Consider the following 25,768-nt stretch of genomic DNA (forward strand, 5'->3'; position numbering starts at 1 on the left):
GTACGAGTTTGAACTTCAGAAACAGAATTTAACTGTTCTGACTTCAAAGTTTTTTTCGTTCATTGTTGAGCACTCGATTTGTTATGTTATGTAAACGTGGCCCTGTCTGCCGAATGAAGGCTTTGCGACGCAGAAGAGTCTTTTTATTCATAGTATTTCTTGGACTTTTACCGTTTCTCCTTCTGTGGTTTAATAACCGCATCGTAAAGCTGGCAAGGGAGCGATGGTATGGCGTCAGAGAACGAAGATTGTTGGTCAAAATTTCGATCGTGAATCTAACTGTACATGTGGATAGTCAAAATCTAGCCACTGTTGATAATAATGGCGTAATAAAGGCTCTAGTTCATAAGAAAATACATCAAAGTATATCTCTTGATCATCAACGTAGATCTATTGATCATCAAAATAGATCTATTGTTAATCGAAGTAGATCTATTGACGATAGTCAAATTGAATCGATTGTTCATCAAAGATTTCCTAGTCATAATCAGAGTATTCGTATTCATGGTCGAACTCTGCCTATCAGTAACGAACGTGGATCTAATGATTACCGAACTCCACCAAGTAATCATCAAAACCAAACTATTGATTACCGAACTCCACCAAGTAATCATCAAAACCAAACTATTGATCGTCGAACTGCACCAAGTAATCAACAAAATCAAACTATTGATCACCGAACTCCACCAAGTGATCATCAAAACCAAACTATTGATCACCGAACTCCACCAAGTAATCAACAAAATCAAACTATTGATCACCGAACTCCACCAACTAATCATCAAAACCAAACTATTGATCACCGAACTCCACCAAGTAATCAACAAAATCAAACTATTGATCACCGAACTCCACCAAGTAATCAACAAAATCAAACTATTGATCACCGAACTCCACCAACTAATCATCAAAACCAAACTATTGATCACCGAACTCCACCAAGTAATCAACAAAATCAAATTATTGATCACCGAACTCCACCAACTGATCATCAAAACCAAACTATTGATCACCGAACTCCACCAAGTAATCATCAAAACCAAACTATTGATCACCGAACTCCACCAACTAATCATCAAAACCAAACTATTGATCACCGAACTCCACCAAGTAATCATCAAAACCAAACTATTGATCACCGAACTCCACCAAGTAATCATCAAAACCAAACTATTGATCACCGAACTCCACCAAGTAATCAACAAAATCAAACTATTGATCACCGAACTCCACCAACTAATCATCAAAACCAAACTATTGATCACCGAACTCCACCAACTAATCATCAAAACCAAACTATTGATCACCGAAGTCCACCAACTAATCATCAAAACCAAACTATTGATCGCCGAACTCCACCAAATAATCAACAAAACAAAACTATCATCGAGCCTCACCAAATAATAAACAAAACCAAACTATTGACCATCGAACTCCCACCAAATAACCATGAAACCCAATTAAAATCTATCGCAAGAAAAATGTTGAAACGCGAAAAAGATCATTTTCAACAGGCTCAAGATTCTTACTACGGAAAAGGCTGCAAAACTAATTTGCACAGGTCAAGATTGAAAATCATTTTCAACGTCTGGAGGGAGATGGCAAAGCGGAGAAACATCACGAAGTATTTTATCGCTTTTGGATCGTTTCTCGGTGCTGTTCGGAACGGCGATGTCATTCCGTATGACTCCGATATTGACGTGTGCATATTCAAAGATGAATATCATAAACTTTTCCCAGAAGAATCGAGTCGACCTCTCGACTTAAACGATGGGACAGTTCACTTGCTTTTACAAAGGCATTCCCCCCACCCAAAAGACGACACACCTCGAAAAGACTGCAAAGGAAATGTGGTAAGAAGAGTAACTGATGACTGCGCGATCCTCGATCCACACGGGAGATTATTTCAAGGTCCTTTTGTGTACATGGATATCTTCGTCGTTAAGGATTTCCGCTCGGTCGTGTACGATGAATATAAACGTAAGTATTTAAAGCGAGACATCGTATTACCTTTGCGACCGTGTAGGTTCTTAGGAATGTCCACGTATTGTCCCAATGACACGGCCCGATATTTGACGGCGTATTATGGTTCCACGTACCTGAAACCACATCATATCTGTGAGGGGAATAGATGGATTAAGAATTTGCTGTGATCATAGACGGATTTAGATTGTGGACGGGAACGCCAAAGACGATGTGAAAAAGTACATTTCAAGAGTTAAATCAACTTTCTAGTTAGTTTCATTGAGATATATCGCATTATGGGTTAGTGTATATATATATATGTTATTTACCAGATTGGAGGTCCGTATAGGGAAATCTAGGAAACCCGAGGTCTCAAAACAGCCCGAGGCCAAAGGCCGAGGGATATTTTTGAGACCGAGGGAAATATTTCCCTATACGGACCGACTAAACTGGTAAATAATAGATTTATTTTTTTTCTTGCTGTCCGAATTCATATTTTAGCGTTGGCTCTGTGCTTTTAAGTCTCGCGCGGTCCGTACGGCCTCATACGGACCGCTCGCGTAGCCAATCAGATTGCAGGAAACGCTAAAATATGAATTCGAACCGCTAGAAAAAAATAAATATATATATGTTATTATCATATGCATATGCTACATTGGTATATGACTATCCAATGGCAATGTTGCAGATTTAAAAACAAAAGCATTGCGTCATTAGTAATAGCTATATGTTACCAGCTGAAACGAATCATTGGATGACCTGTTTATTTTGTAAAGATGAAATAATAAAAGCTGTGCGTGTCTACGTGTCTGAACGAGAATCAACTTAGCTATCTTTGATCTTTGTTCTTCAGACGTTCAGAAATCTTTGTGACTAGACTCTTTGCGGCAATCATATATACATACTCCCAATTTAGTGAAATTACAAAGATTTTGTGGATCCATCTATAGCGGCTACGACTGGACTGGAGTAGAAGTTTTGACCACGTCGGTGAGCAATTCACTCAGCGCTTGCTTGTGGCCAAGATAATTTTGTCGCATTCAGTTTTGTTGACGATTAAGGCAAGTAAACAGTAAACAATAAACAATAAACAATGATATAATATATTAATTTATAGCGGTTTATGTTACGATATTTCAGTCATTGGCGTTGAGCTTTTCTACTTGCCTTGCTATCCTTGAACTCAGACTTATTTCTTTCTTTTTCAACAGTTTACGACGATTTCACAACAGTCACCGGCGGCACATGATATATATGTTTCATCGAGAACGTGTATTTTTGTTTGTTTTATTTGTTGTTTTCTGTGCCATGGTTTGGCTACGAATATTTCAGCACCGGCGTGTTCCGTCACTACCCGTGCACCAACGAACGTTGCGAGAAATTACAAAACTCTTAAACGAATCAAATTCTGCTGTCCAGAATCCTCTCAAGTCTACCGATACACAAGTGACACAACAAGGTCAATTAAACAAGCCATTTGAAGGCAAATCTTTAGTACCGTTTGGATCTGATGAACCGGTGAAACCTGTTGAACCGGTAAAACCTGTCGAACCAGTAAAACCTGTTGAACAAGTAAAACCTGTTGAACCTGTCCAACCGGTTGAGCCAGTCAAGCCTGTGGAGCCGGTCGCATGTGTTGAACCGGTCAAATCTGTTGAACGAGTGGCAACTGTTGAACCAATCAAACCTGTTGTGCCAGTCCAACCCATATAGCCTGTCACCATCGTTTATTAAACTGCATGGTCAAACCTGTTGTACCAGGGTTTAAACCCTGTGGAAGTGTCCAAGGTCAAATTGTCCAGAAAGTTACTTAAGGTGTCCAAACTTCCTGTGGGAGAATATCTAAAGCAATATGAAAACATCCTGATTGATTGATTGATTGATTGATCGATCGATTGATTGATTATCGTCATCTGAATAATAATCATGGAATACAGCAAAAGGATTTATATGCAGGAGAGTAGGCAAATGACGTTGCCATTGGCAATACCTTTTGTATTTTCTTGCAAATCAAATATGCATATCACAATGTGAATTTAATTTCTTGTAACACTAATTTCCTTGTATTTTTAATGTGCGAATACGTGCACTATATTCATATACACAATATTCATGTACATATTAAATTAAGTTTGCATATTAAAATAGTAGTATGTGTATATTAGTATAGATTTACGGCTGCATTGCAGAGCAGTCTTGCATTTACGAAAATAATACGCGTTTATTCCGTGTCATTTCGTGAACTGGAGGAACGAAATTTGGGAAGGAAATCGCAAGACGTGACCATTATTTTTGCTCCAGGATAAGTTGTGTGCGTGGGTTGTGTTTGTTTCTGGCTTGTTCCTTGGGCATCGCTTTCACGAATGAAATATCGCTCTGCCTGGATTTGGCGTTTGGATTAAAACGGTGAACAATATAAGCTGTAGACGTCTGCATTTTATTCATGCGTTTTTCACATCAGACTGTACAAAAATTCTCAAAAAGCTCTTCAACGCTGCTTGGCAGCTGAAAATCTATAATACCCCACTGTGTTGCTATGGCTAACTACAATCAAAATACAATATTTTAATTTGAACATATTGTAGCTTTGCCGGATACCGTTCAGAGAAAATTCGCGTACTAATATCATCGCGAATCGGTGTTTGAGTATTAGATTTGTTTAAATTGAGCCGTATTTTTCATAACCGATGTTCCGTGTGGACTCTTTTGTATGACTGATGCCTTATCTCTCCCAGTCTATGCCGTAGAATTCGTGTTGATGCAGGGACTTTCGGAAGAAAGTTAGTTCTGAACTGTCTTAGTTGGGATTTTCGGTGTCAAATTGTACTTACGAATGCCTCTCTACAACAACAACAAGCACACGAAACGGCTCCGGGGCAATTCATGTCCGGCAGGTGTCTCGTTTGAATATCGAAATGATATCAAGAAAGACGGACCCGGGCCGCTACAAAAGTCAAAATCGACGAATTTTATCGGACTTCTTCTCGAAAAAGAGCACAATCTCGTCCGCGAGAGACGACAAAGTCTTCCGGATTCTTTCCGGGACGAGTTATCCCGTCCTGCGGTTATCGACGAAAAACATATCTCGGATCATTTTCCAAATTATTCCTCTCGACGGACAGGTGGCAGTGTACACAATTCGTTTTACAGCAAATTAGTCCATGCGAATTCGCAAAGTCATTCGTCGGCTGACGCTTCTAATCAGCATACGAAACAAAACAAGTCGCCTGTTCATCGCTGTTTTGGCATTGCGCGTTCATTTCTAAATGAAATACCCTTTGATATTTCGTCAGAACTTCGCACGGAAAATCGAGATATTTACCCGACTAATCTAACATCGACAAACGAAATTGAGCAAGCGATAAAGAAAAGCAATGAAGATCCATTGTCTGCCTCGTTAAAAGCGGTTAGTCATTCGCAAAACGATACCACGTTGTTGAATACATGCGAATCAGCAGAATATTCTCATTGCTCATCGTTTAAATCATCCTCAACTGAAGAAAAAAGTGAAGATCCTGGTATAATTTTGACTTTTAAAAGCCCGTATCTCAATAAAACTCTGCCAACCGAATTATTAAAATCGTTTGAGAATATCGAGTGCATTAGAAAAACACACGGCGTGTTGTCTAGTTCAAGCGGAAATGGAAAACCTTTGAACGACGCTTTCCTTGGGACGTTTTTCGAGGAAGTGAACAGTTCAGAAGTCGATGAACTGCTAGAACGTTTCAATAGGTTGATACAAAAGCGTGATACAGATGATTTATTAGATTTCCAAGCAGACGACGACGTTAAACGGCTGGAATCTAGCATTAAAGGGACCGAACTTTTAGTTGAGAGCCTGGCCGCTCAGGTCGAGGAGACGAAAAGCGAAATTGAAATGTCGAGTCAAAAACAAGAGAACGAGATAAACGAGTTGGTTTCGTTTAACGAAGAGATTCACTCCATTTTGTCGGCAAAGGAGTCTGAAATTAGGGAAATTCTCGAGCGTTTCTCTACCTACAGAGATGCGGTCGAGGCTGATACAAAGGAAAAAGATGAAATCTACTCGGAGGAGACGAGCAAACGTGAAGCTCTGATTAACGAACTACAGTTAACCAGAGATGCACTTCTCGAACAGCTGACACAACAGACTCAGATGTTAAGGGAGATCATTTTTGACGCTCAAACGTTCGAAGCTACACACGTTGAACAGCTTGGCGATGTTCATCAGCTTGTCGCTGGACTTTTGGAAAAGTTTTCCGATCAGGAAGCCAGCCTAGTTTGTCAACGAATTAGCGTGAAACTAGAGACATCGATTGCTACAATCAAAGAGAAGGATTATACAAGGTAAAGTTTGGCCTGACTTTGGTTTAGTTTATATTTCCTCCTGTAGTAACACTGGATCAATAAGAGATGATCCTTACTGGACCTCTAGGAGGAACAGTTTATAACTGATAGAGCTATCCAGTATAAATAAAGTTAGTTTAGTTTAGGTTTCCTCCTGTAGTAACACTGGATCAATAAGAGATGATCCTTACTGGACCTCTAGGAAGAACATTTTAGAACTGATAGAGCTATCCAATATAAATAAAGTTAGTTTAGTTTAGGTTTCCACCTGTAGTAACTTGGATTAATAAGAGATGATCCTTACTGGACCTCTAGGAAGAACATTTTAGAATTGATAGAGCTATCCAGTATAAATAAATTCAGTTTAGTTTGGGTTTCCTCCTGTAGTAACGCTGGATCATTAAGAGATGATCCTGAATCTTTAGGTAAAACAGGTAAAAAGTAATTTGAAACACTTTGTCTTCTTTATGAATCAGGTACGTCAGTTGCCTTGACATCAGTGAACTGGAAGAAAAGTCGTCGGAAGAATTAAAGGAAAATTACCGGAGTTCAAAATTGGGCAAAAGTTTATCATCCTCCGTCGACGAAGGAACAGGATACTCCATCATGTCTTCATCAGACGGAGAGAGAAACGATTCAACGCTAACAGACAATGAACCCGCTTTGAACAACGAACGTGTTGGACAAGGAAAATTCTCGTCTGATAATTTTATAAGCGGCTCGCTAATTGGTTCAAAAAACGACGATTTGTACGAGGTAAATATAGACAAATTGACAAATAGGCTTCTATCAAAACTAATTTGCGAACTGTCATGTCTATAGTTGATCTAAAAGCTTATTTAGTACTGTGTATGCTGCATAAACAAAGGTATAGCTAATTGACTATTTGAAACGGTGTCTAAAAGATACAATCGTTATGTGTTGTCACAGGTAGTTTTATTTTAATGGAATGCTTTTAGTTGCATTTACTTAAGTGTTCCAGACATGCCATTTTTAACGGTGTATTAGCGTCGATAAGAAACGTGAATTATTCATGCATTGCAAGTATTTGACATAATATAATCCGTATTAAGTTCGACACGTTTGGTTCAACTGTTCAGGGGCCAGTTGCCTAACAGCCGGACTAGTTAACTTTTAACTGTAGTTAAGCACAGAATTGGCCAATCAGAGTCGTGTATTTCGGAGTTAACTGTAGGATTTAACTATGCAAAATGTAGTTAAAGAGTTTTATACAACCGGCCCCAGACTATTACGGAGCTTGAGCAGTGACTACGAGTACGAGATTCGTCATTCTCGCGTGTTGTTTGCTTACGCCATCAGCCAAAACTCGTTCGCAGTTCGTAAGAGTGTGACGCCACCTAACGCAAGCCAAATACGCGAATTAACCGACGCAAGCATAATGGCGCTTAGTATCCAATTATTTGTGTCTTGCTCACGCAATCCTGGTGTGTGCAGGAACTTTTTCATGGGGGTACAAAGTTCCTGCATACACCCGGCAGGATGGCGTAGAATTGCGTAGAATGACGCGTGCGCTTCTGAAAAATTTCGGACACGAAAACGTTAGCAAAATGCAAAGAGTGAGGCTTCTGGTATAATATCTATTTTGTGTTTTTTGATAAATTTCGTACTTGAAAGTCCGACGACTACGTAGTCCGACGTAGTCCGACGTAGTCCGACGTAGTCCGACGGTAGTTAGTCCGACGTACTCCGACGTAGTCCGACGACGACGAGTTTTGGTTGATGGCGTAAGCAAACAACGCGCGAGAGTGACGAATCTCGTACTCGTAGTCGCTGCTAAAGCTCCCTGCTGCTAAAAAGAGCCGACAGAACATAGTTATTGTAATAACTATGGACAGACAGATCTCACATCTATCTTTAGACATTCGACGAGGACTTTACGCGCTGCTACGGATGAATTGAGCGATAACGAGGCCTTAAACGGATACATAGACAAAAAACTTGTCGCGAAACTCTTGGAAGAGCTATACACGAAATTCCAGTTCATTTGTAAAGAGAAGGACGCGGAGATCCAACATTGGATAAAAAAACATAAACAAGATACAAACGATTTACACACTTTGGAAGAACTGGAAAGGGAGGATGTAAGTAATTTAATCCATGTTTAGATGATCTATTAAGATAGGCTTTTAGGAAGAACAATCTAGAACTCGTATAGAGCTATCCAGTGGAAATTCGTTTAGGTTACTCTTCCTGCAGACCTTTATAGGAAGTCTTGTGACGCAGTTGTGGACAAAGGATGCTCCTAATTGGCAAACTACGTCATACTGCATTCTTTTAAAATGACTGGATCAATAAGAGATGATCCTTACTAGACCTCTAGGAAGAAAAGTTTGGAACTGATAGAGCTATCCAGTATAAATAAAGTTAGTTTAGTTTAGGTTTCCTCCTGTAGTAACACTGGATCAATAAGAGATGATCCCTCAGACAGTTTAGAACTGATAGAGCTATCCAGTATAAATAAAGTTAGTAGTTTAGTTTCCTCCTGTAGTAACACTGAATCAATGAGAAATTATCCTCACTGGACCTCTAGAAAAATTTCGTGTGAGATGAATCAGATTTTTTTTATTTTAGGAAAAGAACAGAGAATGTGTAATGCAGCTTCAAAATGAAATAGAGAAACTACAGCAGAGAAACAAATTTCTTGAATCTGAAGTTGAATTCGAGAAGGAACAAGGCGAAGACGACGTTTGCTATTTGAAAGAGAGTTTTCAAAAGGATCTGAGCGCTCAGCTGAGGCGCCAAAGCCAGACATTTTTATGTGTGGAGGAAAGCGCCAGGTATGGATTGCGAAGTATATACTTTGAGTTGGAAGTACGTAACAGCAAACGATGGTAGCGTTGATTCTCTTCATCATATGCAGCAGTAGTTAGCACAACACAGAATCAAACAGGCCCACTCTGAGGAATTTTCAGGATGTTGAAGATCTATAAAGCCAACTAACTACAGGTTTTTTTCTCCAAGACCACAAGACTAAGAGTAGCACGTTGTCATATGTTTGTCTGATGGGTGTCGCCCTCCCCCCACATCCTGTGAACCCTGCCCTCCCGTCTCACGCACCACGCTCCAATCTCCTCAGATTCAGATTACTTTTCACGGATGTTTTTTAGCCGTAGATGTTTTTTAGCTTGTAATGTATAGGCAGCAAACCAATGAAAATAAATTCAGTTTGCTTCTATCACTAGACTAGACACATCAGACTATATTCAATACGTTAGAAATGAATTGAATCAGACAAAGATGCGTCAGTTCACTGGAACTGTGAAACATTAAACTATTTCAAGTGCCAACTGTGAATGACTATTTTCATCTTTAGGAACGAGCTTGCTGAGATGGAATCGAAAAATGAGGAGCTCGAAAAGGTCAATGAAGATCTTCGAAGGAAAATCGATCAACAGTGCTCTGAAATGAAATCCTGGGCTTCAGATATGTTGATTCTTTCCGAAGAGGAATATCATGAGGAATTCAATTCGATCACCGAAGTCCTTTCGAAACTACACAAGATTATTAAAAAGAATAAGAGCACTGTGGCGGAACTTCAAGAGGAATTGGACGAGTATAAAAGGAAAGCATACGAGCTCAGTTCCAGCCCAGAAGTGCTGGCTGGTAGTTTGGGAGGAAGCTCATGGAACAGTATGGAACTACAGAAAGATCTCTGTCGGAACTGCAAGCAAGTGAAGTGGCAGAGAGTTCTGAAAGGTAGTTTTGATCTGGTCGACTCTTCCTTGGAGGGAAAACAAGACGAAGTGGAAAGATTTGTGAATAAGCTGAGCATTGATGAGATGAAACATCGCAAGAAGCATTCGTTGAAGGATAGCCTAGAACTTGCTGATGATCAGTTTGAGAATCTTCAGCGCCTCAGTAGACACGAATTTGGTTCTCTAGGGACGTTAGGTGAGGATAGTTTGGAGGATTGTTCTGAAATCGATTTTTCCGCAGGAGATTCCACTGGCAAAGATGTGGTCGATGGCTTGGGTGCTTCAAAACCTGAAAATGATGAATTACCTCATGATCCGTCTCTTGAACAAGGAGATGAGGCATCAAATGATCAGAGAAAGGAAGAGAGCAACTCTACGAGCAAGGCAGACGCGAATACTACAAGTGGTGTAGCTGCAAATACAGTCGAGAATTTGGACGAAAGTTGGAAAAGTATTCACGTGAGTCCAAGGCTATCAAGTCAATATTCCATACGATCCGACCCAGAGTTTAATGGTTTACATAGAGATTTGAATCTCAAAGGTAATGAACACGAAGGGACTGGTGCGACGGATGTTCGTAGGGTTGGGTTGGAATCCGTCGAAGAGATTTCAGAAGGAGAGGAGATTGATGGGAGTGATCATGGTGAATGGTTGATAAACGAGGACAACAGTGAAAAGACACGGGAAGAAGATGAGGATAGAGTTAATGTAGTGAATCTATACCGGTCCCTTGTTCTTGAAAGTGATATGCCACAGCATGGTAATGAGGCTGGAGGAATCTCTGGTGAGCATCGGGATAAAGTTGGTGAATATGGTGATAAAAGTGGTAAACATGGTGAAAAATCTGGGGATGACAAGGATGGGTATAATCATGATAATGAATTAAACCATCCATCGATGTTTTCTCGTGATCAACATTTTCAGATACCCAAAATTGTTGTCGGAAAAGATTTCAACGGGAATTTTCTTGTGATACACGAAGAAGACGAGGAAGAAGAAGGTGAGTATGGAGAAGAGAATGATTTACATGAAGTATCCGAAGATACAGATCATCCTGCATCAGAAACAGCACTTGGTGAGTGTAATGGTGAAGTGGGTGATCAAGGTGAAGAATATGGTGATGAAATTGGTGAATGCATTGATGAATCTGGTGATTACAATGATCGCTCATCTGTGAAACATAATACAACGCTTTTGGAAGACGAAGATATTTTTCACCCTGTATCAACAGACAATGTGAATATACAGAGCTTAGCTCGGAGTAAAAACGATCCCTCAGAATCATTCTCAACAAACGCAGATGATAGCAATTCCATATTTGAATTCGCTGGAGACTTTGCGGAAGGAATACCTCCTCCTCCCAAAACATGCTTTCACTGCAGCGAAAATGTCGAAAACCTAAAAGCAAAACTGATAGAGATTGTCACAAGCCAACGTAGGGACCAGGATGATAAGATTTTCCAGGAATTGGAAGACACTAGAGAAGAATTACGAGAATGTCGAAGCGAGAACGAGAAATTGGATAAAAATTGCGAAGATTATAGGAACTTCGTTGACGAATATTCCAGGAATTTGGAACGCAAGAACCAAGAGTTGAGAGAATTAAAGCTTAGCAGTCTTATTATGAAGACTGAGATCGAGTGGCTTAGGCAAGCGCTTGGAATTACTAGAAATTACACAGCATCCCAGAACTAGCATTATCTTGTCATTGCAGTATAAGATGTTGTGCTTGAAATAGAGTCATGAACTGGATTGAAAAACTAGAATCTGCACCGCTGTTTTGCACTGGCTAAATTACCTGGGGATCTTTCTCGCACTACCTGGCATAATAAAAGTCATTCTTAACCTTGTAAAGTGTTCTTTCATCGTTTAAAATTGATTATGTTTCACCCAAAAAACGAAATGTTATGACATATTTGTAGTGTTATGTAAACGGCCTTTTTGTTTATTGAATCATGCAGACAGACAGAACAATAGGACAACTTTAAAACGAAGAGTTCAAACCCGAATATCTTTATATAACAAACTATATTTCAGTTAGTACGCTCAATGATTCACAGTAGGTCAAACCCACACCTATTCGGACGTTTCAAATGTAACAATTAAGTGGATTTTTATCATATTTTTAAGTTTTTGTATAAAAAGCGAAACAGCGGAAACTATCGTATTCATTTTGTTATCAGCAAAACGACAGCTGCAATACGAAAAATGAAAAATATATTATTATATTGAAGCAGTTTTGGTGCATTTTCACTTTTGACATAACAAATACGCAATGTTAACGGTTTTTTCTAGAATAATTTCCCCACAATTCAACGATGCAAAAGCGATATTCATCGTGATATTGTGAAGTACATAATTACAGTGATCGATTTTAATGTTTTGACGCGTCTGATTTCTACATATATAATCTTCGTTTTTATACAAAAATTAGCATACAAAAATAACAAAGTCTGTTGTGAGGAAATCACAAATTAGGCCTCGCTTTATCTTTGAACATAGACGACGCGATGGAAGAGATGTTGTACGGTTTGGAGTATATTTCTCTATGACTATGTAATGTAGAAATGATTTTTTACATCTTTGAGACAGAGTAAAAGCGACGGAGAATTAATAGCGTTTGTGAGTTTGAATTCTGAAGACAATTTGTTGATTTAATAAGATTGGTAAATATTTTCACTTCGAGTGAAACTGAGAAAGCGTGATAATTACTATAGCTCTCTTGACATTCTACTTTGTGGTCTGGAGAACTATGCCGCGGGGTTGAAACTGAAGCCAATTTCTGCCTCGAACAGAAAACACGCGTGGTGGCTTGTGGGAAGATTGAGTGTATCAAATACTTCGTATAGCGCCAGATAATTTTCATGTCAAAGATTCTTGCATATCGTCGTTTTTACGACAATTTTGCTTCACTAGTTTTCAAGTAGAAGTTACTAAAAAATAACACATCTTATTTCTTTTCGTGTAGTCCTCTTCAGGATGAGAAATTGTGGTAGTTTTCAAGTACAGCCGAAATGATGTTTTGACAGCTCATAACAGCCTTGCAACAGGTGCCCGAGACAACTTTCACGCATATTTTACCCCAAAGTTTCCATCAACAGGTAGTTTACTCTCTTCTATTCCATTTAAGGCTTGCCGCTGCTAAACTTATCTCAACTAATGGCCTCCCATTCGACGAGGAACGAAAACAAACAAATTTCACCCCGCCGTCAAAACCAGAGACGCTTTCGGTCAGTCTAGCCGTCAAATATTTCATATTGCAAGGTTTCAACAATGTTGTGTGCGCAAGATGGTTTTTGTCATTTCCAGCTGCCGAAGTACGGTTGAAAGCTGCTGTATTGCACCGGAAATCGCTTTGTTTTGGCTCTTTTCGAAACGAGTACAGTGATAGCAAGATAATTCCTGAGTTCTGATACAGAAAAGCCCATACACATCCCGCGTTTGTGTGGATACAAGTTACTAGACGTTTGTTGTTGCGAGATTCCATCGAAGAGCTTTTGTCCAAGTTGCATTTGTGGATTTTGAAGGATGGAAAGCGAGCTCGGAGCAACAGGCAGTTCAAATCCCGGTGCAAGATCCGACCTGGAGATGTTGGAAATGCAAGCCACTCTAGAAGGAAAGGTAGGCACAGGAAAAACGTTATGAACTTAGACTGTTTATCGCAGCGATAGTTTCGTAAACCATTCACGTTGCACGGAAACTTCATCAGCAAAGTAGGACGTGCGAGTTGCAATGCCTCAGGAACCATGTGCCTGAGCAAAATTTCTCTGCATAAGCCAGCTTCTAGTTGTCAATATGGCATTCAAATACCAAAGGTCGCTTGTATTAAGAGTTAGTTAACTTGTAACTCTTCGTTAGCGGCAGAATTGGCCAATAAGAATCGTGTCGGTCGAATTTAATAAGGATTCACATACAGTTTGTTTCCTGAGAAGTAATGCTTTAGGTATAACTCCGTAAGTTTTCCCTAGTTTAAAAGATGGGCTGGTTGTTCCTTGTTGGGTAATACAATACATGATTTTAAAGAGTTTTTGAAATTTATTTCATGGAATTGTGTCATACCGTATAATTATTGCATCGTATATTCTATAATAATTGTATTGTCACTTGTGACGTATAGTATTGCACTATATTTCTAGATATACTGTTTTGTTTTTTTTTCATTTTTTTGCCTAACGAAAACCCAGAACAGGTCCCTAAGCCTGAGTATTGAAAAACTACGCTGATGTTGGTATCCTGAGAAAATATTTTGATATAAATAAGTCCAGTATTCTAAACGCCTTATTTGCTTTCTGTTTATATTAAGACAGACGCACTCTGCGAATCTCTTCTTATAATCTATGCCTGGCTTTTAATCTAAGACTGGTATGTCCGAGACGTAGGCTTCTTCTTCTTGAGAACAGCTTGTTACCGACCATCTGTTGCATGCTAAACCCTGCCGAGATTCACGAAGAATGTTTCTGAATATTTCAGGATACATTTATTCGTCAACTTCGCGAGGAGCTGAGGGTAAATGGTGACGTCCGCCAAAGCAGTTCGAGTTTCGAGATGTTCGAGAACGGGAAGTTGACAAGCGACTTCGAAGGTAAACTTCACGATAAAGATATCGAACTCGGCCGTTTTCAAGAAGAGTTGGACGCATCGAGAAGATCTATGGACCTCATGCAGAGACAATATAACGAGATGAAAGAAACGGCAGATAACAAGGACAGTTTGGTGAGAAAACTTCGTCGCGAGAACGATGATATGGCAGAGAAATTGGATCAAGCTCACAAGGAGAAGACCAGCGCTGTGGAGAAGTTAAATTTGGTTGAAAGTGATATGTCTTCTTTGAATGTGGAGAAGGTTAGTTTGAGATGTGAAACGATTTCAGTCGACTGAATTGGATCAATAAAATATGATCCTTAACGGACATGTAAGAAGAATAGTTTAGAATTGATAGATCTATCTAGTCTTTGTTTAGTTTGGGCTACCTGCTATAGTAACACTGGATCAATAAGAGATGATCCTTACCTCAATAGGAGGAACAGTTTTGAACTGCATTAATAAGAGATGATCCTAAATGGACCTTAGAATTGACAGGACTATCTTAGTGTAAACAAAGTTAATTTAGTTTATGTTTCCTGCTAATGACACTTATTAATAAGAGATGATCTTTGATAGACCTCTAGGAAGAACAGTTTAGAACTGATAGAGCTATCCAGTATAAATAAAGTTAATTTAGTATAGTTTAGGTTTCCTGACTTTCCTCCTGTAGTAACACTGGAACAATAAGAGATGATCCTTACTGGACCTCTAGGAAGAACAGTTCAGAACTGATAGAGCTATCCAGTATAAATAAAGTTAGTTTAGTTTAGGTTTCCTCCTGTAGTAACACTGGATCAATAAGAGATAAAGTGATATCATTTAGAACAAGCCTATTACTATTATTAAGGACTGGCTTAAATCGCAGTTAAATCTTGCCGAGCGATCTTTGAACGAAGTCAGCAAAAGTTCCAGTGCTACACGAAAAAGTGCTTTGAAGAAATCCTCCGTGAGTCGAAATGAAAATCTCCAGGAATTACAAAAACTTACCTCGGAGTACGAGTCGCTATTAAAGTCAGCAGAATACGGCCATCAGGCCACCTCGGGTGGTTACCCCGGGTCTGCGGAAAATGCTGATCTGAGAAACGGCAATCCAAAAGATGGTAAATTCATACGAGATATGCACAAGCGTATGGATGACATTGAGAAGAAGGTAAAAGAATCCGTTATTACTGAAAGGTAAGTCGCAGAGTCGTACTTTAATTCCAGATGGTTATGACCAGTTTATCAAAAGTTCGTTTGACAAATTGACTAGATCCTAGAAACGGAATTGCTTTCATTTTGTCGAGAAAAAGCTTCCATTATAGAGATCTTTGTATAGCTTGACGTTCACGACAACCCTCTAACGGCAAACAGAAAAATTCATTTCGAATTTACAAAACAAATGCTAGATTTCTGAGGCCGGTGCCAAAATCTAATTTTAAATGTTATCTGAAATTAGCTGTTTGCTGTCCGCGGTTTGACATATTACATGGTTAAGCTAAAGGTCTCCTATATCAGGCTCTTGCGGACCATTTTGTGAATACTGCATCTTTATTTAATATGTATCCACCAATTAAGCGAGTTTCGTGTAATATTCTTGTAGATATCAAATCCACGCAGAGAAAGAGAATCTGATACAAGAGTTCAAAAATCTTCACACGACCCTCGCTCAGCATCAACGAATGCACGACTCGTATGCCAAGGACGTGGAGGCCAAGGACAACTTGATCAAACGATTGAAGTCGATCAAGGAGTCGCTGGAGAGTGAAGTGGATGGATTGAGACAGGAAATGCTGAAAGTCAAGGAGACGAGTGACCGCTACGTGAAGGAAAAACATGTTGATAATATGAAGTTTATTACCGCTAAGAGCAAGGTAAGCTTTAGGCGAAGTATTGACATACTGAATAATATCTCTCATAATATGACTCACTGATACTATACAAGGAAACCTAAACTAAACTAAGTTTATTTATACTGGATAGCTCTATCAGTTCTAAACTGTTCTTCCTAGAGGCCCAGTAAGGATAATCTCTTATTGATCCAGTGTTACTACAGGAGGAAACCTAAACTAAACTAAGTTTATTTATACTGGATAGCTCTATCAGTTCTAAACTGTTCTTCCTAGAGGCCCAGTAAGGATAATCTCTTATTGATCCAGTGCTACTACAGGAGGAAACCTAAACTAAACTAACTTTATTTATATTGGATAGCTCTATCAGTTCTAAACTGTTCTTCCTAGAGGTCCAGTACGGATCATCTCTTATTGATCCAGTGTTACTACAGGAGGAAACCAAAAAATATATTCAGACTTAGTAAATTAATGATTGGCATATTTGTTTCCTTAGATCTCCAAACTCGAAGCAGAACTTGCGAACGAACGTAGACAGAAAGAATTTCTCTCAGTTCAGCTCAGCCAAGTTGAATCTCACAGCGGTCAGGACAAAGACCAGATCATTTTGCGCCTGGAAACACAACTTAAAGAGCATCGCACGCTTTGCGAGAAATATGAAAACGAGAGCGTCACCAAGGAAACGGTTATCTCTGAAATGCGCACGAAGTTGGCCACGTTGGAAACGGAAGTGCGGAAATCCCGCGAGGATACCAGGGTAAGGCTAGTCTAAGAGGCGTGCGCCTATATTCTAAAAACTCACTCACCCGTACTCACTGAGTGAGAGATCTGAATCTTCTCATAACGTTTCCATGATGGTATCTTCAGTCGAATAAAAGCTTGAATTTCAGTGTTTTACCTTAAATCTTTCTTTAGCTTAAGAAAGAACTTCTTGACATTGATCAGAAATAACAAAATTTCTCTGTCACACTTGAGTGTGAATGTTAGTTAGCTCTTTGAATACCAGCGATAGACATGCTCGGGTATTAGTGGAAGACGGAGAGTTTCTACCTGCCCTACTGATTTCAAAAAGTTGATATTTTGAAGGATTATGTCATCGAACTCACATTATAATGTAGATTTCGTGCATTGTCACGGATACTCACAGGGCTTTTCAATTTATAGTATGAATTGAGCTAGAGTGTAGCTCTGGTTTACATGCTCGGGTAGTATTGAAAGACTGAGAGTTTCTACCTGCCCTACTGATTTCAAAAAGTTGATATTTTGAAGGATTATGTCATCGAACTCACATTATAATGTAGATTTCGTGCATTGTCACGGATACTCACGGGGCTTTTCAATTTCATCTTTTCGCGAAAGGTGGTCGTGGAGACGAACGTGGATACGAAGGAGCATTTGGCGATGAAAAGGGACCTTGATGCAGCAAGAGGACAAATACGAGAGCTGGAGAATTCCCAGGGAATTTTGAGAGAGAAGAAAGCTCGTTTGGAACAAGAGCTTGGAATAATGCAAGAGAAAGTTCGTCATCTTGAGAGCTCTGAACGAAGTCATACGTCAAAGCTTACCGTGTTGGAGGACACGTGTAAGACTGCAAATATAGAAGTCACAAAGGTTAGACGATATTTAAATAGACTGCGTTTATCATCTCCGTGACTGAGCTTAGAGCATAGGTTAGAGTTTAGAGCATACTTCAAGTATAATGGAGATTTATGGCACCTTTCAGGTTAACGCATCCTACCAGACTCTCAAAGAACAAAAATCAAAAGCCGAGGAGGATCTTGTGACGGCAAATGTGAAATTAAACCAGCTGAAGACAGCCTACGATGCATTGAGAAAGGACAAGAAAGAATCCAAACATGAAGTGATCCAATTGCACAAGAAACTGACTTCTGTCGAACTCTCGAAAGAAAGGTTGAACAACGAGCGTGTGGAAACGCAACATCACGTCCAGGAAACGCAGAACAGACTCTTGAAAGTTGAGACTCAATGGAAGCGAAGCTCTCGAGAAAACGCAGAGCTTAAAAGGCAAATTGAGGAAATAGGGACTCAGCTCAAGAGCTGTAAAGACACCATTGATCTTCTCAACAGTCGCCTCGCCGATTCGCAAAGGGAGATTCAATTCACCAAAACGGAGTTGACGAGAAAAGACAAAATCATGGAGGAATCGAAATCTCAGTTTTTGTCACAAAAAGATGAACATGAAAAGCTATTGCGAGAGTATAACTCACTCATGGTCGAACTTCATACCAATGACAGAGAAAAAGTGAAGGTATGTGCAGAGTTGCAAAAAAGCTACAGGTACGCGGGTACCACTCGGAGAAAGGTTTGCTTTGAATGAGGTTTGTGAGGAAGGTTAAAAGTTGAGCACTCTAATTGATCACATGCATGTACTTAAAAAAAAAACAAATATTTGTTTATGCTGGTTGCCACTTGACTCACTGACGTAACGTCATTTTGAGGAAGGTTTTCAAAACATGAAATCCTACCGGAGGAAGGTTGAACTCTTTTTGCAACTCTGTATGTGAAGATATTTTCTACCATCGCGAAAGATGAGTCCTTGCTAGCTGAGAAATCCGTGAATGCATGGTATCACTCCTTCTCGAGACCGATTGTTAGAGAGACGTTTAGCTTAAACGGTGGATTTTAAGCGTTTAAGCTAAACGCCTTTCAAATCTGACCCTGCAAAATAGAAAAATACAATGACTGATGAGATTAACTCTTCTTCTCTTAGGAGTACGATCGAAAGGTCTACTAACGTCTTTAAAGTATTTCCCTGGCAGTGTTTAACGGCTTTATTTGTTTATCTGTCTCAGGTTGAAAGCGGCCTTATTTCGTTGGGAAAGAAACTTTCAGACTCTGAAACGTTGCACGTAAAAGCAAAGAACACTCAACGGCGTTTTGAAGAGGACAACGAGAGGTTGAAGGAGCAAATACTGGAATTCAAAACAAAGTTTGCTTCGTTGCAACAAGAGAATAAGAGAGTGGAAAGCGAAGCTACCGAACAGAAAAGATCCGCCACAAAACTGACTGCAGATGTGGAACGATTGAATCATGAGATGAAATCGAAAGCAGATGAAGTAGAAGCTTTGAAGAGGTAAAGTTGGTTTAGACCTTACCATTGAACGCCATTTTTTACCACAATCAATCCACAATTAGTTTGCTTTGTTTTCAGATCAGTGGAACAGCTTGAAGGAGAAAAGCGAGACGATACAAAGAAGGAAATTTCGATGAAGGAAGAGCTGAGGAATGCTTTGAGATACAAAGAGGAAGCACTTGAGGCCGCGCGAACAATTGAAGGACTGAGAAGAAAAAGCGACCAACTTGTCAAGGATTTGAAAAAGAAGACTGGTCAAGTGGAGGCACTACAAGAGGAAACGACAATACTGCAGTTTGATCTGGACACTAAAGTTCGTGAAATTGCATCCAGGTAAGGAGATTAGTCATATTTCGGTCAGATTCCAGTGGCAAAGACGTTTTGAGATTAGGGGCACTGGAACGTCGACTTTTTTATATAGCTTTATAGGACTAGACATCATCATCATCGATGATCATCGATCATCATTATCATAGATCATTATCGATGATAATCTTCGTTCATCACCGATTGATTACTATCGATGATCATTGTTCAAGATCAATGATTATCGATGACCATCATCGTCTTCATCGTCTTCATCATTCTCTTAATCATTACCATTACCACCACAATTCCTCTTCCACCAAGGTCTGGCGAAAGTGACAAGAACGTGGAAATACAGAAACGAGATTTAGAGCTCAACGAGACCAGGAAACAACTGGTGAAGGCCGATCTTCAAGCCCAGAAACGTTCCCAGCAGATTGTTGAGTGCAAGAAAGAGATCGCGACGCTTCAGTTGAAAATTGAAGAATTGGAAGAAGTGAAAACGAACTATCGCGAGAAGGAAAAGAAGTTGTTCAGAGATTTGGCAATGGTGACAGAGGAGTTGAACAGACGTGACGCAAAAATAGCGAAATTGAATGGAGAGATGGTGCGAAATGAGGATATGCTAGGAACAGCCGACACAAGGTTTGTATGTGTAGGTTGGAATGGAATGATTCAGTCGTTGAGGGAAAATGAAACAGGCGAATTAAATTACACGTTTAAATGGTAACACCACAAACAATAAAATAATCTACGGTGTTCGTATTGTTGTGACAGCCGATGGACGATGGCTGATAGCCTCTTGATTTGCCATGGTTTAAGTAGATGTATTTAGGGACCATAGAATGAAACTTGACAAACTTGACATAGAATCAAACTTGACACAGCACATTTAGTATTCCATAGCCACTTAGATGTCTTACCTAATGCGGAAAGTATCAGTACACAAATTCAAATGCCATCTAGGCGTATTTCATGGTTAGTTTTGGTTTCTTGTTTATTGAATAAGTACGTCCACAAATAATAAGCGCAAAAGTGTGGCCTTCAAACTTTATACTTTACCCAATGAGCTCGAGAATCCCGGATACAATCGCTATTTTATGTAAGTTCATGTATCAATGTCTTTCCCAATGCATTAGGTTATTGGACTTGCAACAGCAGTTATCAGAGGCGAGGAAGAGGGTCACTGAGATCGAGGCATTCTCCGAAAGACTGAAAGGAGATCTCGCCGACGCCGAGGTGAAGTACTCTAACGAAGCGAAGAAACTGGAGACGAGCATCTCGAATCTGACGTTGCAGCGAGATATGTTACAACAGCAGCTGAAGGAGACCAGGATTGATTTGAAGAAGAGATTGGATGAGATTCAGGGTTTGCAGAAGACAGTCAGCGACGGCGAGTTAAAGACTGAAAATCTTGGGAGTGATGCAAAGAAACTGCAGAATATAATAACAAGGTAAAAAATACTCGAGTGCGCATGCTATGCCTTAACTAACTCTTCGACCATTGATCTTCGATTTAAATTAGTCGTCCAGCTACGTTTCTCCTACTTCTAGCTCAGCTGCCTTTTGCAATATCTTTCTCTATCTATCTCCAACTGTCCCTACCCGTCCCGGTTTCATTCGTTATCTGTCCCTATCTGTCTCTCTCTCCACCTTAAGTATATCTCGTTGAATCTATCTATGTGTGTTTATATCTATCTCCTTCTGTCTCTATTTATTCCTATCAGTCACCGTCTGTTTCCATGTGTCTCCACCGTCTGTCTTTTAACTATCCATTTCTCTAAATCCTTTTTTCTCGTCTGTCCACGTTCAGATATCTTTGTCTTTCTATCAGTATAGGCATCTGTATAGATTCCCATCTGTTCTTATCTATCTTCCCCTACTCATCTAGGCTGAATGAAACACGCCAAGAAACTGATAATGAACTGAATGATTTGAGAAAAGAGGTCGCGGACTACAAGGTAAAACTGGATGCAAAAGATTGGAGGATTACTGATTTGGAAGGAGAACTCCAAGCGCACTCTTCAAAACAAACAGAATGGGAGACCAGTTATCGTCAACTAGAAGCAGAAAAATCGACGATGCTCGAGTCCCAAGTGGATGCTGAGACTAAAACATCAGAGTTGAAAGCGAGTTATGAAGAAATGGAAAAGACTTTGAAGAAGGAAAATCAAGAAAGGTGCGTGAAGGTCACCACGTTGGAAGCACAGATCCAGAGCATGGAGAAACAGAAGGAGAGTTTGAGGAAGGAATTGCACGATACTAAAGAAGCTCTTCGACAGAGTAAACACGGATTTTCTGAGTTGCAGAAAGACTATATCGATCATCAAAAGAGTTGTGACGGATTTCGGCAAGAGGTAAGATCGTTGTGTTTACTAGAACGGGGTCATCAGGGACCGCGTAGGGTTTTTCGTATTGCTGGGGCTCGGAACCGCGCGCCTACTAACCACTGTGTTTGGTAGAGTCAAACTAGAAGCACTCTTCTCAAATGTGACTGAGGTGAAATTATAATCAGACAACTGCATATTACAGGAATCAAACCTCAGTCACAGAGATGAAAGACACAATCATGTACTAACCACTGTGTTTGGTAGAGTCAAACTAGAAGCACTCTTCTCACATCTTATTCATGTAAAATTTTAATAAATAAAAGACACACGCAGAGTTCAGAATTGTTAAAATTGTTTCGTTTTTAACAGGTTATAGTGAAACGCGAAACCATTGAACGCCTGGAGTCGTCGGCCCAAGTTTTGGAAGTGAAAATCGAAACGCTGGCGGATGAACTCTCGCGAAACGAGACAGCCGGAGAATTGTTGAAGAAGCAAAAAGATACAGTCGACAAGGAACTCCGTGGCGCTGAGAGCAGAATTACGGAACTGGAAACGTTGATTTCGGACATTCAAAACGATAAAGAGAAAGTTCTCAAAGAGCACGAAACTTGTTTAGCGCAGTTAAACGACGCTGGTAGGGGTGAACATTCGGCAAAGGAGAAGATTTTGGACCTGGAAACAAGGTGCGAAGAGGCTCATGGTAAAATAGCTGATCTCGAAAAACAACTGGAGAATGCACGAGCGAAGCTGGCGCGATTCGAGGAACTGTTTGGCGAGAATAGAGACGAAATATCAAAGTTGGAAAAAGAATTGGCAACGGCGAAGGGCAATGTTGTCGAGCTTGAGTCCATCTGTGAAGTTCTGGAGAGGGAGAAAGATGAGTTAAAACGACAGCTGGAGCATGCTGAGAAACAGGTGTGTAAGCATATCGTATAATTCTCTGAGGACAAATATGCCTGGTTTACACATTTAGTCGTAAAGGCCCTGTCACACGGTGCAATTTTTCCTGCAACTTGCAATGCAATTCTACTTTTGAGAGATGTAAATTTAGTAACACCAAACTTTTGTGTTTATTATACTTCATGCATTTTCTTCTGCAAGACTCTTTACTAATAATTATTACATCTCTTATAAGTAGAATTGCATTGCAAGTTGCAAGAAAAATTGCACCATGTAACAGGGCCTTTAGTGTCGTGAACATGTCAAGGTGGCTGATGTAATAGAATATTTCTATGTGTGGGTGCTGTCAACAATGACCGATTTGAATACAGAAATAAAGACGAATTTACATCCGGACTATTTCTCATCAGTGAAAATGACTTGTTAACACAGGAGCGGATCCAGACTGATGCGACTCATGCGATTGCATTAGTCAAAATTTCACAAACACAAAATATTAAATACGAATTTGGCGTAAATTGAGACTAGTCTAAATTAAGACACGATAAATAATAGTGATGAAGTAATATACCTGAATATGGTATTATCAACCTTGCCATGGTCGAATATACCTGTCGAATATACCGAAATATGGTAAATGATGAATATTACGTTTGTCACTGCACAAATTTGCTATCATTGCATCTAGAATTATCCTGTATCATTGAATAATTATTCTTCAGATGTGCTTCTTTTTATCAATGCATTCTGAATATTGTTCGGTTTATCGCATCTGGAAAGACACTTCAGAGTACAGTCTAGTGTATTTAGGTGCGAATATGATAGATCATTATTTCCCACAGGTCTCAGAGATGAAGAATTCTCGTAAAACATACGAAGATGAAAACGACCAGTTGTTGCAAGAAGTTAAAGACACTCGCAGCAAGGTTACAAAACTCGAAGGAATGCTTTCAACCATCACTCGGGAACGAAACGGGCTTAAACAACAACTGGAAGAATTCAAAGATAAACTGCTTCAAAGCAAAGAAGAAAATGGCGTGCTCGAGAGAAAGTATTCTGAAAATTTAAGAGTTTTGGAGAAGCTTAAAACCAACGAACGTTCGGCTGAGAAGACAAAAGAAGAACTTCGTGGTAGAGTTACTCTGCTTCAAGACGAACTGGATTCAAGGTGAGAATTATTTTTGAGAATGATTTTATAACTTTTTGCATCGTGGTTTAGTATGTACCTAATATGAATTGCTTATCTAAACGTTCAAAATGCAATATTCCTATAAATAGTTTGGAAGAGTAACCTCATTGAAGATAAACAATTTATAAGAAACGTATTTACCTAACTATGTTTACATCGAAAAACCTTTACGGCTGTATTCAAACACCTCACTCACGCGAACTCTCATTGAATGTGACATAGAAACTTTGCTCTTACCGATGAGAGAAAGTTATTTTTTTCTTAATCAATGGAAAGATTTAAGGTAAAATCAAGCTCTTATCCAAGTGGAAATACCGTCAAGGAAACGTTCTGAGAAGATTGATATCTCCCACTCAATGAGTTTTAGTGTGAGTGAGCTTTTGGTATACAAGCATTGCTCTCGTGAAATAATGAAAATGTTTTATTTACTCGAAGGTCGCAAGAGACAACGAAGTATCAGAACGAATTTGCCCGCGCGCAGGAAGAGAAGAAATACCTTCACGATGAGCTTCTCCTGTTCCAACAAAAACTACGAGAGTTTGAAATCAACGATACAACTTTACTGAAAGACAACGAAACTTTGAAAGACGAAGTTAATTCGTTCTACCAGCGAGTTTCCGAGCTTCAAAGCAACTGTCGAAATATGGAAGAAGAGAATATCCTGCTTCAAAGGGATCTCAGTTTGTCCAAACAAAGAAATGAGAAACTCGAAGGTGAACTGCAAGAATTGAAGAAGAAGTCGTCAATATTAAGTTATGAGTTGGATGAAAAGAATGCAGACTTCAGTCGAGTGTCAAACGAGTTTGTCATCGTAAAATCGACCGTTGAGGAACAGTACAGCGCGTTACAGGTAATTGTTTTACTCTGAAGAAAAATATATATTCCTATCGCCGTTGTATTCAAGTTTCCCCAGTTTATACAATCGATGTGAATTGCAAAAGATCTAGTTTTTCTTTGCGAACAAATTTAATATCGTTTACTACCACCAACAGGATTATGAGAAAAAGGTCAGCGATGAGGAGGATTTACTGGAAGGTCTTCAACGGGAGAAGTCTGAGATGGAATCACTTCTAAATACTGTTCGAGACGAATTGAATGTCAAGAAAGCTGAACTCGACAAATCACACGAAGATAACAAAGTACTTCAGGTATATTTGCTTTCATTTTTTGTTAACATGTAGATCATTACCTTCTCAAGTCGCACCGTGACTCTCGAATTTTTGGCGGCAAAAATGAAGGTTCGGTATTATGTGAAAAAAAGTGGCAAAAGAAACTTCAAAAGGGGTCTGTCTTTGGGCGGGATCGTAGATTTCTGCTAGTCCAACAAATAAGGAATTTTCTAGCATGGTCTGCAGCAAAATAATGAACATAATTCAAAAATATAGTTTATGGTTGAGACAGCTGTTTATCGTTGAGAGTTAAGACAGTAGTTTGTTGTTGAAACAGGAGTTTATCGTTCAGACAGCTGTTTATCGTCGAGAGTTGAGACATTAACCTATCGTTGAAACAGTAGTTTATCATTTAGACAG

General features: G+C 39.5%; 2 protein-coding genes across 2 annotated transcripts in view; both read left to right on the plus strand.

Moving 5' to 3' along the window:
* The first annotated feature begins 1,598 nt into the window (after positions 1-1,598).
* On the plus strand, positions 1,599-12,059 carry LOC114525070. Its single transcript, XM_028546277.1, has 5 exons — positions 1,599-1,980; positions 5,259-6,291; positions 8,171-8,393; positions 8,884-9,089; positions 9,626-12,059. The coding sequence occupies exons 1-5, from the start codon at positions 1,599-1,601 to the stop codon at positions 11,700-11,702; spliced, it is 3,921 nt and encodes a 1,306-aa protein (XP_028402078.1). The 3' UTR covers positions 11,703-12,059.
* The window catches only part of LOC114525220 (centrosomal protein of 290 kDa-like), a 36,453-nt gene continuing 15,115 nt past the window's right edge, over positions 4,431-25,768 (plus strand). Inside the window, exons 1-19 of the mRNA XM_028546446.1 lie at positions 4,431-6,291; positions 6,768-7,047; positions 12,976-13,057; positions 13,138-13,628; positions 14,478-14,849; positions 15,439-15,767; positions 16,174-16,444; positions 16,917-17,177; positions 17,780-18,031; positions 18,144-18,689; positions 19,234-19,514; positions 19,593-19,847; positions 20,145-20,465; positions 20,960-21,274; positions 21,712-22,177; positions 22,520-23,065; positions 23,893-24,218; positions 24,675-25,089; positions 25,232-25,387. Coding sequence (XP_028402247.1) covers positions 13,536-13,628; positions 14,478-14,849; positions 15,439-15,767; positions 16,174-16,444; positions 16,917-17,177; positions 17,780-18,031; positions 18,144-18,689; positions 19,234-19,514; positions 19,593-19,847; positions 20,145-20,465; positions 20,960-21,274; positions 21,712-22,177; positions 22,520-23,065; positions 23,893-24,218; positions 24,675-25,089; positions 25,232-25,387 — 5,205 coding nt within the window. The 5' untranslated portion in view covers positions 4,431-6,291; positions 6,768-7,047; positions 12,976-13,057; positions 13,138-13,535. The remainder of the gene's footprint in view (positions 6,292-6,767; positions 7,048-12,975; positions 13,058-13,137; positions 13,629-14,477; positions 14,850-15,438; positions 15,768-16,173; positions 16,445-16,916; positions 17,178-17,779; positions 18,032-18,143; positions 18,690-19,233; positions 19,515-19,592; positions 19,848-20,144; positions 20,466-20,959; positions 21,275-21,711; positions 22,178-22,519; positions 23,066-23,892; positions 24,219-24,674; positions 25,090-25,231; positions 25,388-25,768) is intronic.

This window comes from Dendronephthya gigantea, unplaced genomic scaffold (genome assembly GCF_004324835.1).
Source record: "Dendronephthya gigantea isolate DGI-Jeju-01 unplaced genomic scaffold, DenGig_1.0 000033F, whole genome shotgun sequence".
In the NCBI taxonomy this organism is placed as follows: domain Eukaryota; kingdom Metazoa; phylum Cnidaria; class Anthozoa; order Malacalcyonacea; family Nephtheidae; genus Dendronephthya; species Dendronephthya gigantea.

Excerpts from the sequence above, each read along its gene's own strand:
- LOC114525070 (XM_028546277.1), top strand. The coding sequence starts at position 1,599 with ATGGCAAAGCGGAGAAACATCACGAAGTATTTTATCGCTTTTGGATCG. Across the intron at positions 1,981-5,258 it reads CGTGTACGATGAATATAAAC|AACTTCGCACGGAAAATCGA; the intron begins GTAAGTATTTAA and ends ATATTTCGTCAG. Across the intron at positions 9,090-9,625 it reads TGTGTGGAGGAAAGCGCCAG|GAACGAGCTTGCTGAGATGG; the intron begins GTATGGATTGCG and ends TTTCATCTTTAG.